We start from the raw sequence: 12,691 nt of genomic DNA on the forward strand, positions 1-12,691 counted from the left end.
CTACCTCTTGAGTGATAGTTTATTCCCTGCCATATAACCTTATGTAGCCCTGCTGAGGCTAGGGTCTTCTCTGAGAAGTGTATGTGTCTTTGGCATGATTGGGCATGCTGGGGCCAGAGGAAGTAACACCAGACCTAGTTTTATTACCTCTCAGTATAACTTATGTTTCTGTCTTTCCAGTGACAGAGGCATCATTAGCTATTTCTTTTTTAAAGAAATTAAAGGTTCCTGGGAAGAAGAGAGAGGAGAAAGACTGATTTAAAGAAGGAAATTGGGGGACAGGGCAGATGCTAAAGTATGGAGAAAAAAAATGTAATAAAGGAAACAAAAGTCAGCAAGTCTCTGTCCTCTGTGAGTGACAGGCAGCCTCTTGGTGCTCACTGTGATGGATCCTTCTCAGAATGGCCCTGCTCCAAAGGCTCTGATGGTTTAGCCCCAAGCATAGGCCTGCCTGTATGTGAAGAAGAGAGGAGCCTGCAAAACTGCCTTAGGGATACATGGGCTTGTCAGGGCTGCTCAGCTGGAGTAGCTGTGACAAGGCAGGCACATGCTTCTTGACTGACCTGTGTCACCTCCAGAGTGGTATTTCCCAAATTGTGCATGAACCTCCAAATGCAGAATCCAAAATGCAGACTTCTGCATCCCCCCTATGATGTTTTGATCTGAAGTGGGGTCTGAGAATTTACAAATTGATGTATTAAGGTCTGCATTTAAAGAATCACTGTCCTTTAGTTGAAGGACAGTTGAGGCAGGGAGTCCAGCAAGTGTGGGTACACTGTGCTGTGTAGATGCATTTTACTGTCACTCAGCAGGAGTCAGTCGTCACTAATTCTGTATAGCACTCTCCCTGCATACAGCAGAAACAGCACAATCTGTTCTTATGGAAAGATCACCTCCATATATAGTCAGCCAGGTGAGGTGGCACATACCTTAATCCCAGCACCTGAGATGTGGAGTTAGCAAAATCAGGAGTTTGAAGTTATTCAAGCAATGAATATGTGCTGCTGTGGTGTACATTCTATCATGTCCACACAGCTATATAGCTGGGTGACATAGGTGATCCACCACTTTACCCACACCTTTTTCTATTCTGATTTCTATGAAGTTTTTATCCTTCTAGTTTGGACTTTGGGTCTTCTGTTGTGAACATGTTATTTATCCTCACTCTCACATTCGTTCTGCTCTTGTGTACCTACAACTGTTAAAGTATGCCATAAATATAGGCATTGGGATTTATGATATTTACTTGACTATAAGGTGGTTATTCGGTTGTCCCCTAATCTAACACATATGTATACAGATAGACGGGAACAACTGCACAAAAATGCAGGATGAAAAATCCTTATGGAGAACCAATCTCAGCACATACCTGTGATCTCAGCTTGGGAGGAGGAAGGAGGATCCAAAGCTCAAGGCCAGCCTGGGCTCCAGTGAAAACCTGTCTCCCGTAAAAACAGAACAAAACACAGAAATTCCTATTGTGCAATACGAACCCTAGAAGATCTCTGTGAAAACCAAACCAAGAAGCCTGGAAATGTAGGGCATATGACCAAAGGAAGAACAACTAGAATAGCCTGATGATGCTTTTAGGTGCCTTTTCTTACCTCGGGGGCTCCATTTTTCCCCTTCCACTCTGCCTGTGTCTTCCAATGGGCCATTCATTTTCTTCATGTTGTTTCCCTAGGCCGAGTCCATAGCAGCTGAAGAGGTCAGCGTTATACCTATAGAAATAGCCTGTGCATGCAGTTTTAACAAGTTCATGTGTCCTTTAAAAAACCGTTAAGAGCAAAGAAGAAAGATCTTCGAGTAGATAAAGATGAAGCTTTTGCCAGGTGGAGCTGAAGAAGTTCCAGGCTGAGACGTTGCACATGCACAGGAGGGTGTGATTGAGATGACTGACATTTAGGTGTGGGGGGTATGACCCACAAGCCTCCACCCAGGTTAGAGGCAGAGATTTCATCTGCTAGACAGTCCAGAGCCCAAGACAACATCAAAGCAACCACCCCCCCCCCCAAGTGAGGAAGAATTTGAGGAATGTTATTTGTGCTCCTGGGTGACAGTAGATTAGAGTGAGGACAAGGTAAAAATCAAAGGAAGCTTTGTGTCTATGGGTCCCAAAGGTCAGACCCAAAGCAACAGGGTTTTTGACTGAAGGCAAGCAGACGCAGGCGTGACTTACTGACAAACTTAATGAGAATGTGGAGATGGCTAGGTCTGGCATTCCAGGCTTGAGTGTCTAGGAGAAAGGGGTCACCACAGCCAGGATGGAGTTTCAGTATGTAGAAATATGCTCAGGGTTTCCCCTAGCTGACTTTTTGGATGATGTCACAGACTGTGGGATCATATGGAATAGAAGATATCATGACAGGTGAACCAGAGTTTGATCCACTTTCAGTATGTCCCACAAAGAGTAAGACAGTAGGTAAGGCTTGTCTAAAGGCTGACAGTAGCCATGGTCAGCATGCCTGAGGGGCTTTTCAAACCATCTCTTACCTAAATGTGGCCCTCTTAAAGGGGAATTTTCATGCATGACACAGTTGACTAAAACATCCATCTGTCATTCTGATGAGGTCAGGTGCTACGGTTTTGTCCAGATTTCTAAACCAAAATGAACTGGTTAGAGTGGATTTCTCTGCTTCGCTTTCTAGAAACCTGTGAAAATGCATTCTTTTAATTGTTCATCAGTCATGATTTTTAACTCAGCATTATTTCTTGTGTTTAGATGAGACCTGCCCGAGCCAAATTTGACTTTAAAGCTCAGACACTGAAGTAAGTGCTACTGATCATGTTTGTCTTCTTGGTTGCCTCTTGTTTGCTTAGGGCAAAGAGTTGGGAGAAACAACGAAGACAGAAATAAAAATAATAAAGAGTAGACTATATACCAGGCACTGTTACGTTGCCTATATTAACTCATTCGATTCTCATGAATAATCCTGTATCCTGTGGAGTAGGTACTATTATTCCCACTTCCCAAACTTAGGAAACCTAGGAGGTGATAGAATCAGGGTTCAAAACCAGCATCATGGCATCTGAAGCTGCCTCTTACCCTCTTTTTATCTGACTGAGTTGCAGCATGATCTGACACAACCCTTAGTGGAAACACCAGAACCAGTTTCTAGGAAGTATAACCTGGCCCATTTTACTATAGCATCCCTGAAGGAGAAAGCCCATGGGATGCTAGCATTTCTCTAGGTGTGTTCCATGGAATGTTCATAGTGCAAGGTGTTCTAAAAAAAATGAAATCAAACAAACAAAAAACTAGTGTTGTAGAAATGAGTCAAGAGACTACCATGGACTATATTTAGGTCCCCTACCCCTGGGGGAGATGGACTGCTGTTGGCATGTTCGTGGTCGAGGAGCTCTCTCAGAGACGGAAGCTGATCTGCTTATTTGGCCCAAGTGTTCTCTAAATTTAGGTGACCTGGAAACCTCTCTGTTTTCTATGGAACACAGTTTGGGAAACACTACCAAAGACAGGTTCCAAAAGGACTTTTGAGCCTTATAGCTAATTATGGATTAAAACAGACCATGCATTTTCTTTGGCAGCTGAAGGTAACGTGGCCAGCCATATCCCATTGTCCTGCTGGCAGGAGGCATCAAGGGGTAGGAGGGAGTGCTTCCTTTCATGAGTGATCCCTCAAGGCTCCTCAGCCATGTTTTCCATTTCCTCCAACACAAAAGGAGTGGCCAGACCAACTTTGAGGAATGTAGACCTGAATCTGAAGTGGTTGGATTTGATTGTATTACTCCGTGGCCGTAGATTACTAAAAGAGATGGTGGTGTGGACTTGAGAATCAGGAAGCCCTGACTCTGCCACTCCCATCTCTGGAAACATGGCCAGGTTATCCATGTCTCTCACCCTCAGCCTTCCTCATTGCTAAGAGGCAACCAGAAATGTCTCCCTTGCAGAGAGGCCAGCCACGGTAAAACCAGTAGGATGTTTTGCACAATGTAGCAGAAGTCAATACTCAAAGTATATCATCCACCATCCTCATTTTTCCACCAGAGAGAATAACAAGAATATATGAATTAATTTGCAGTTTAATCAAAGAGGAATATTTTTTTCTTTAAATTGAGACTTTGGGTGATACATTTTCTTAGGTTTCATTTTAAAAGTTTGCCCCCCCCCCTTTGAGTAACCCTATTGGATAGAAGAAGTGAGAAGGCTTGAGGGCTCAGGATTGTCACCATTTATTAATAAAGCTAATGCCAGAGAGAAGTTCCTTCCTTCTGGCTCTTGTTCTCATCGTGATATGCTGTTTTCATAACAAAATCAATAGAACTTAGTAGAAAGAGTAAATTCCAGATTCATAGACAGGATTATTTTTAAACCCTCCAGTCACTTGGTTTTACCTCTTTCTACCATGTGTTCCTAAAAAACAAAACAAAACAAAAACAAACAAACAAACAAACAAAAAGCTGAGCTCTGTGGCCATTTAATTCAACAAAATCAACCAGGCTTCATCTCCCTGTACTCAGGGCCACATGCATAACAACATTCCAGAAAACATCTGTATGTTCCATCCCTGTTGCTCTATGCAGGGCCAAGAATACATAGTTATGAATGTATTCCCATTCATAAACATAGGACATTATGAGACTCTTGTATGATAGGGAGAGGGGATTGATGTGTGGTTCTGGAACTTGAGGCTTGCAGATGATGTTGCATTGCAGCAACAAAAGGTTGTACACATCTGAAAGTGTCTTGGACTGTTAATTCCTGGTCCTCTATACAAGGCCTAGTATATAGATCCATGGGAGCTGGGTGTGATCTAAAGGAAGGCACTGCTGAAACCATTTTCCTAGAGACTAGTTCCCAGCTCTTCCCTGAAGGGGTGGTTCAGACCAAGCTGCCACCTAATTAAGCAAACAAAGCCCTTATGTGGGAAGACAGTGTCTAAGAACCAATCCTCTGGTATTGGGGGTGCCTAGGTTTGAAGCCTGAATCTGTCACCTTACAGGTGGGATAGGAGCCCTGTTATCTTTATTGGCCACAAATACAGATCTGCCCATGTCCATCTGTCTCAGAGTAGTGGTTCTCTGCTTAACAGTGGAGCTATTTCAGGTCTCACCTTCTGCCACACTGTATGACACTCAGACAGGAGATTCAGAACACTTCAAGGAGAGGGCTTTGGCATAAGTGTAGCCAGAGACATTTGTTTTCACAAAGATGAGAGTTCTGGATCCCTTTTGTAGACTTATTTAGGGTTAGAACCAGTGTCCCAACACAAGATCTACAAAAGCCTCCTCATATGCATTGCTCCAGCTCAGAGTCAATGTTTTATACATTTTCCAGATGTTTAACCAGCATCCCTCGTGTGGGGCATCTTGGCATACTGCAAAGCTGCCAAACCCCTTCCAAATTAGAGTGAGACGCCTACACTAGAAAGCCTGCCCCATAGTCACATACTTCCTCCAACAAGGCCACACCTCCTGATAGCACTACTCCCAGTGGGCCAAGTATTTGAACACATGAGTCTTTGGGGGCCATTGCTTTTCAAACCACCACATCCCCCCTTGACTCTATGTGAAGTCTGGTTTTACAAAAATCTGAAGTGTCTTCACTTCACTGAGCACATTTTGAAACATCTGCTAAAAGGCTATGACCTTCTGTCAACAGGGAGCTGCCTCTGCAGAAGGGAGACATTGTTTACATCTACAAACAGATTGATCAGAACTGGTACGAAGGTGAACACCATGGCCGGGTGGGAATCTTCCCATGCACCTACATCGAGGTACTACAGCCTGAGGCTCCATTCTCACAGAAATCCCAGCCGTGGCTAAAGTGCCATTGTCTTACCATGTCCTTGTGCTTTCTTCCCTTCTGTTCCTCTCCTTGCCCTTCTCTTTTGCTTCCTTTCTGTTCTCAGCTTCTTCCCCCAGCTGAGAAGGCTCAGCCAAGAAAGTTGGCGCCTGTGCAGATTTTGGAATACGGAGAAGCCATTGCTAAGTTTAACTTTAATGGTGATACACAAGTAGAAATGTCCTTCCGAAAGGTAAGCTCCTTGTCTCACCCTGGCTTTGGGGCCTTTGAATGGTGCTGTTATCTGGGGAATGTGATGTTGCTATAGAGTGTCAATCTGTAGCCTTAAGAACACAGTGAATTGATCAAAATTTGCAATAAGGGGAATCAGAGGTTTTTCCTAGATGAGGTTTTATTTATTTTTATGAGTGTGGGTGTTTTGCCTGCATGTGTTCCATATATGTACAGTCCCTGTGAAGGCCAAAGAGGCTGTAGAACTCGAGTTATACAGGGTTGAGAGCCACCATATGGGTTCTGAAAACCAAACCCAGTCCTTTGGAGGATCTGGTTTTTTGTTTGTTTGTTTGTTTGTTTGTTTGTTTGTTTTTTAATAATACAACTCAGAATTTAACCACACTGAGTTCACCAATTAAAGGCAGTATTTATAGCATCTTAGACATCATATATTAACTGTGTTCAATCAACATTTAGTGATGGGCATTTTGTTGGTGATGTGATTTAGTTTTAATATAGACATAGGTAGGTAGATAGACAGATAGATAGATAGATAGATAGATAGATAGATAGATAGATAGATATAGTGGGGAATCAGGAGGAATTTCAAAGGCTTTGAAGCCAAAAGTCAAGTTATCAGAAGTGCAATTTGTGTGGAGCTAAATCCTTGAGCTAAGATTTCACTGCCTCATCAAAAACACTGAAACAGAAGGCCTCTTTAGGGTTTTGTAAGGGACCTGAATGAAGGCGGTAGCAGCTGCCACTACTGCTCTTGTTGCAGAAGAATTCAGCATGCTTAATGTGGCCACAGTGACCTTGTGGCTGGTGGGCGGGAGCCAAGTTTCTTCTTCTCACTGATTAGACATTCTCTATATGTCAGAATTCTCCAACTTGCCAAAGTTATTAGAATTACTAATTTTATTGAGGATCAAAAGAAGTTAGCTCATGCCTTGGAAAAACCTTATACAAAGAAAACCTAGAGTTTCCTAACTGCCCAATGACAGTGCATCTATGGTTAAAACGTTACATATGTAGAAAGGGAGTACCCTGGAGTGATCAATTAAGTTATATAACATCTACACAAATGAAGAATTATGATAAAGAAGGTTCACTCTCATTAAGTATCAAAAAGTATATAGGGCCAGGGTGCAGTAGCTTATCTGGTAAAATACTTACTATGCAAGCCTTAAGACTTGAGTTCAATCCCTAGAATTCATGGAAGTGCAGAAGGTGACTTCCACACAGGTACTATTGCACATGTGTCCCCTCATACCTACCAAATGCACAATAATAATAATAATAATAATAACAGTAGTAGTAGTAGTAGTAATAAATGGAATTTGGAAAAATAGCATGTGTGAAAATCAAACTATGATGCATACTCATACTCCATAGAGGAAAACTGGGCAAGTCTAATTCATACACATAGAAGTAAATCTGAGAAGCACCTATGTCAAAATATTAACAGTGGCAATTACCAAGAATATCATGATAGAGGATGATTACTCCCAACTTTATGTTTATTCTTATTCTAACTTTCCAGTAACAGAACATTAAAAAATAAAGTATGTAAAGGAAAACAAAGAGAACCTTCTGAGGGTCTGGTGAGATGGCTAAAGGTACTAGCTGCCAAAACTGAGGACCCGACCATAGCAAGTTGTCCTCTGACTGTCAGCTGAGTGTTGTGCCACCAACATTCCCCAACCACACACACACACACACACACACACACACACACACACACACACACACACACACAGGAAAGAGAACCTTCTGGCCTGGGTGTGATGGCTCTAACCTATAATCCTAGCACTCAGAAGATTCCATTAAGGAGACTTTAAGAGTTGAAGGCCAGCCTGGACTACATAAGTGAGTGTGGGCCCTATAGAGGTGGCTCAAGGGTTAAGAACACTTGGTATTCTTGCAGAGGATGCAGGTTAGATTCTCAGCACCTACATGCCGTCTCACCACCACCCGTAACTCCAGCTCCAGATGCTCTCTTTTGACTTCCACAGGCACCAGGCCAGCACATGGTGCACTTACATACATGCAGACAAAGCATTCGTACAAATAAAATTAGTTTAAAATAATATAATGCTAAAAGAACAACCCCAAACACAACTCTCCAAAGCCTTTGCCTAGCAGATGAAGACTGTACATGTGACTGCTTTGTTCTAAAGGAGCCTAAGATGCTATAGTTGCCTTCTGGCTTGAGGGCATACATCTGAGCTCTTTGTTGAAACCCTTAACTCCTTGGTTAAGGAAGTGCTACTGTGTTGGCATTCCCAACCCAGTATTCCATCCATGGGCAAAAGAGATGGCTCTCCTGAGTCTAGAGTGTGATTAAGGATACTGGACAGTGCAGGATGCAGGCAGGGACCTCAGATAGGCTGTGGTGTGGTGGTATAAGGATTCTTGCTTGCCTGGGTCTTACAGGGTGAGAGGATTACGCTGCTCCGACAGGTGGATGAGAACTGGTACGAAGGGAGGATTCCTGGGACATCCCGTCAAGGCATTTTCCCCATCACCTATGTAGATGTGCTCAAGAGGCCGTTGGTGAAAAACCCGGTGGATTACATCGACCTGCCTTATTCTTCCTCCCCAAGTCGCAGTACCACTGCGAGCCCACAGGTATCTAAGCTTTCCTCCTCAGCTTGGAGTTTGCATCTTCAGCTGTGTTGATGGTACACAGCCCCTCTGGGATGGCTCTCTGATGGCTCTAAGAACTGCCTTGATCAGGGAAGTCTGGGGGTTATTTTCATACATGCCTATGGCGTTCTCCTAGCGCACTAAGTATCGGAAAAAGGGAAGAGTTTAAGATAGTTTCTGTGGGGAGAGAGGTGAGGCGGAAAAACCCAAGTGACATATGAGTTTGTGCATCCCTGTGAAGCTAGTGGTGTGAAGGCCACCCCTGTATGGCCCAGCATGTTTCTCTTTGTAATATTGTCCATCAGATTGTCTTACAGATGACAGTGGTTGGAAGATAATTTCATGTTCTCACCCTTAGACATGTAGACCGGATTCAGAGTGCTCTTGCAAGCATTCTCTGGACCCAAGTTGGAAAAGAAGCTTAGAGTGTGTCAAAAGGGAGTAGTTTATAAGCATAGTAACATGTTCGTTTTTCTGAACATTAATTATAAGCATAATTGTTTCAAATGTTACTGCAAATCATGCCCACTTTCCCAAAGCTGAGAAAAACGAGAGCTCTGAGTTCAAGAGAAATATGGTAGGGTGGCATCCTGTGGAATGAAATTGGAGGAGGATGGGTAAAGACCGTGGGACTCTGGTGCTGACATGGTGCCTCTTTTCTCTCATCCTCTATCATTTCCTTCCCACCCCTTGCTGGTCACAGACACAGCGGAGAGCCCTTGGCAGAAAGCATTAGATTTCCTAACTAGTGGGAAATAAATTCTGCCTTCTCACATGAGAAGGTATGAGACTGGAACGGGCATTGTGCTCCATAAGAGCATGTGGAATTTGCATTCGACTGTGGCCAAGAGTAATTGTAATACAAAAGGACCACACAATTCCTGCTTCTATCTGGAAAACTCAGCAGAGCTAAAGAGAGGGCCTGGACAGGGCTGTCCACCTAACCCTGCAATTCTGGGTCAGGGCTGCGGCTGCAGAAATGGTTTAGTTGGCTGGGGCGGGGCACTTCCGGTGTTTTCCTCTGAAATGTGGCTCTGCAGAGCCTGCCAGCACTACCCACATCTATCCAATGGGAGGCTCTCCCATCTCCCTGCCACTTGCCTCTCCTCTCTCCACCCTGCTTGCACTCACTCAGCCACTAGGAGGTTTTTCTTCCAGCCTCAGCAGATGATTTCTGTTTTGGACACCGGGGTGTCCTGCTCATCCTCTCTATTTCATTCTTCTTTATGCCCCTCGTGGTTATTTTTCTCCTTTCTCCTTTATGCTGACACTTTTATCTTTGTTTCTTTCTTTTGTTTTCTTCTCTCCCCTTTTCTTTTTAAGTGTACTAGTCACAGCAAGCTCATCATGCCAGCCCCTTCATCTCTACCCCACCCCCGCCGAGCCCTCTCCCCCGAGATGCACGCCATCACCTCTGAGTGGATCTCTCTGACCGTTGGGGTCCCAGGCAGGCGTTCTCTGGCCATGACACCACCCTTGCCTCCTCTGCCTGAGGCTTCTGTCTATGACACGGACCGCTTGGCCTTGTCAGCGAGGGCCCGTCCCTCCTTGCCACTTAGCCTCCCCTATTCAAGTCGATCAGATCACTCCACATTGCGGCCAGTGGTTTCTCCACTGGCCCTGCCTCCACCCCACAGAGCCTACTCCCTGGCACCAGGTGCCCAGGCCCCTCTTCACATCAATGGAGATGGTAGTGTTCACACCCACCAAGATGGCTTCTCTCAGTCACCACATGGGAACTCTGATAGGGTCATCTCAGAGCTTAGTGATGCCTTTAGCAGCCAGAGCAAGAGACAGCCCTGGCGAGAAGATGGACCTTATGAGAGGAAAGCAGAGAGCGAGGCAGGTGAGAGATGCCCTGGTGGACCCAAGATCTCTAAGAAGAGCTGCTTGAGACCTTCAGACGTGGTCAGGTGCCTGAGTTCTGAGCAGAGACTCTCAGAGTTCCACACTCCTGATGACAGCCAGTCCTTCAAGCCTCTGGGTAGCCCTTTCCCTGCACGGGAGGCTGGGCCACCAGAGCTTCACAGAGGTGTCGAGGCTGACAGGAAGGCTGCTCAGAGTGGTATAAGCCAGGTAGGCCTGAAGCATGACGGGTGGTGCCTTGGCCTCTTGCTTGGCTTGGTGGAACATAGCAGATGTCTCACCTCTGGTCTATTAGCTGAGGCCAAGTGGATGCCTGTGAGATCTGTTTGCTTGCCTTGGAAACAAAGGGATGGCCAAGAGGGACTGGAGAAGCTGTGGACTAGAGTATTGGCTGGGGATAGTTCAGGGAAACATATTCAGCCTCTTGAGATGATTTGAAAGTATTCTCCTATTGATTGACATCTGTTACCCTGGTACCAAAGCCCATGAACAGGAACACCTTCCTTGTGTCCCATTCATGTCCCAGAGATAGTCCTTGATTTGCTTTGACTAACACAGCTGAGAACACCAGGCTTTGGTGTGATGTGGTGTGGTTTTCTTGTGAGATGCACTGTTTCCATAACTCATAGTGCTTAATTTTGTCAGATCTTTGTCTCGTTTTTGTGTTTGTGTGGGACTAAAGGGCCATGTTTACACTGAGCAGAGATGTTTTGGTTCTTCATAGATGGGAGGGTGAAGGATGGAGGGGCTTCCGGCGTGCTTGGAGTCACTCAGTTGGCATCATAGGTTTTGAATGGTGGTCCTCCAAGTCAACTACAAAGATCTCAGCATGTAAACCAAGGTAGACTGAGAGGTTTTTGAAGCGACATTAATTTGATAACTAGACAGATCATTATTCAGTTTTGCCTGTGTTATTTATTACCAAGAAAGTCAAGGACTTTGGGCAACATTTCCATATTAACCAGATTTGAGTACCAATTCCATCTAACTGCCATTATGGAAATTGTTCACCCTCTTAGAGACTCCGTTTCTGACTTCTGAAATGAAGATAGCCTCCCTCCTACCATGGTTCAGAAAATTCCTTGAAATAACTCATGCAGGTATTAACCACAAGCACTTTCTAAAAAGAAGAGAGAAGTACCATCTTGGGTGATCTGAAACTGTTTCTAGGACCAGGGATATTATAGAGCCTCAATAGAACCAAGTGCTCCTGTGGTGCTGTCCCTGAACTGCTGATCATCTGTTGTGTAGTGTACCCACAGTGGACTGTGGTCCGCCCTCAGACCTTTGGTCCTATTTCTCCTTGTAGCTGTTTGCTTTTTGAGTATAATTCAAGGTGTGCTGCTTGACTTATATGGTCTGTGGGTAGAATCCAGAGGTTGTTAAATCCCTTTCTTGAGGAGCCCATATCCAGTGACAATGGCAGATATAGTTATGTCACGAGGCCAGTAATAGGAACGCAGAGGCATGAGACACGCCAGGTTGGACCTCCACCTGCCAGTGTGTCTGGTGTGGCAATCACTGAGGGTGATCAAGTGTGTGATAGTTCATGTGGAATTGGGCTTAGACTACAGAAAGTTAGCAAGCACTGCACCCCTACCCCCATCCTATAAATATGTTGCTCATATATAAAGTAGGGGTAGAAGCACACAGTCCATCCCTCCCTGGAAGGGCTGTTGTGATTGATGGTTAATAAAACACTGGCTATCAATAGACTACTTGCATATGATCAATCTCTGTTAAACAAGGGCTTCCTGCTATGGCTACTGTACATGGCTGTCCCATCCCTTGGTACAGGGCTCTGGGACAGGTGCACCTGAACTGTATACTCTAAAGAAAAGTGTCTGTCTGCTTAAGAGAAAAAGATAGTTTACTGGAAGAGCTAGTGAAGTTGCCGGTTGAAAAGGATGAAATGTCTGACAAAGGAGCGATTCTCGGATCAACCTAAGGAGCCTGGAGTCCTCCTGATTGCAGGGGTGAGTCATCACTGCAAACTGTTCCAGGATTCAGTGTGTACGGGAAGTGCGCACAGTACTGAAGCACCAGTGAGGTTCAGGGTGCACACTTCCTGCTTCCTACCAAGGACAGCAGTGGAGTAGCTGGCAACACCAGAGACTGTGTTGCTTGGAAGGCCAGGCTTGTTGAGGACTGGACACCAGGTGTATCACTTCCTGTTCCCTCCCTTCCTCCTGCTTTCCT

General features: G+C 44.8%; 1 protein-coding gene across 23 annotated transcripts in view; it reads left to right on the forward strand.

The window, feature by feature from the left end:
- The window catches only part of Sorbs1 (sorbin and SH3 domain containing 1), a 226,232-nt gene that overhangs the window by 197,293 nt on the left and 16,248 nt on the right, over window positions 1-12,691 (forward strand). For 22 of the 23 annotated variants that reach the window (XM_035441838.1, XM_035441844.1, XM_035441845.1 and 19 more), the window contains 4 exons: window positions 2,723-2,769; window positions 5,621-5,735; window positions 5,871-5,996; window positions 8,414-8,608. In XM_035441838.1, the coding sequence (XP_035297729.1) occupies window positions 2,723-2,769; window positions 5,621-5,735; window positions 5,871-5,996; window positions 8,414-8,608 (483 nt within the window). Of the gene's footprint in view, window positions 1-2,722; window positions 2,770-5,620; window positions 5,736-5,870; window positions 5,997-8,413; window positions 8,609-9,949; window positions 10,703-12,691 lie in introns of all 23 variants that reach the window. The other variant, XM_035441856.1, reaches the window with a different exon arrangement.

Source organism: Cricetulus griseus, chromosome 3 (assembly GCF_003668045.3).
Source record: "Cricetulus griseus strain 17A/GY chromosome 3, alternate assembly CriGri-PICRH-1.0, whole genome shotgun sequence".
Taxonomy (NCBI): domain Eukaryota; kingdom Metazoa; phylum Chordata; class Mammalia; order Rodentia; family Cricetidae; genus Cricetulus; species Cricetulus griseus.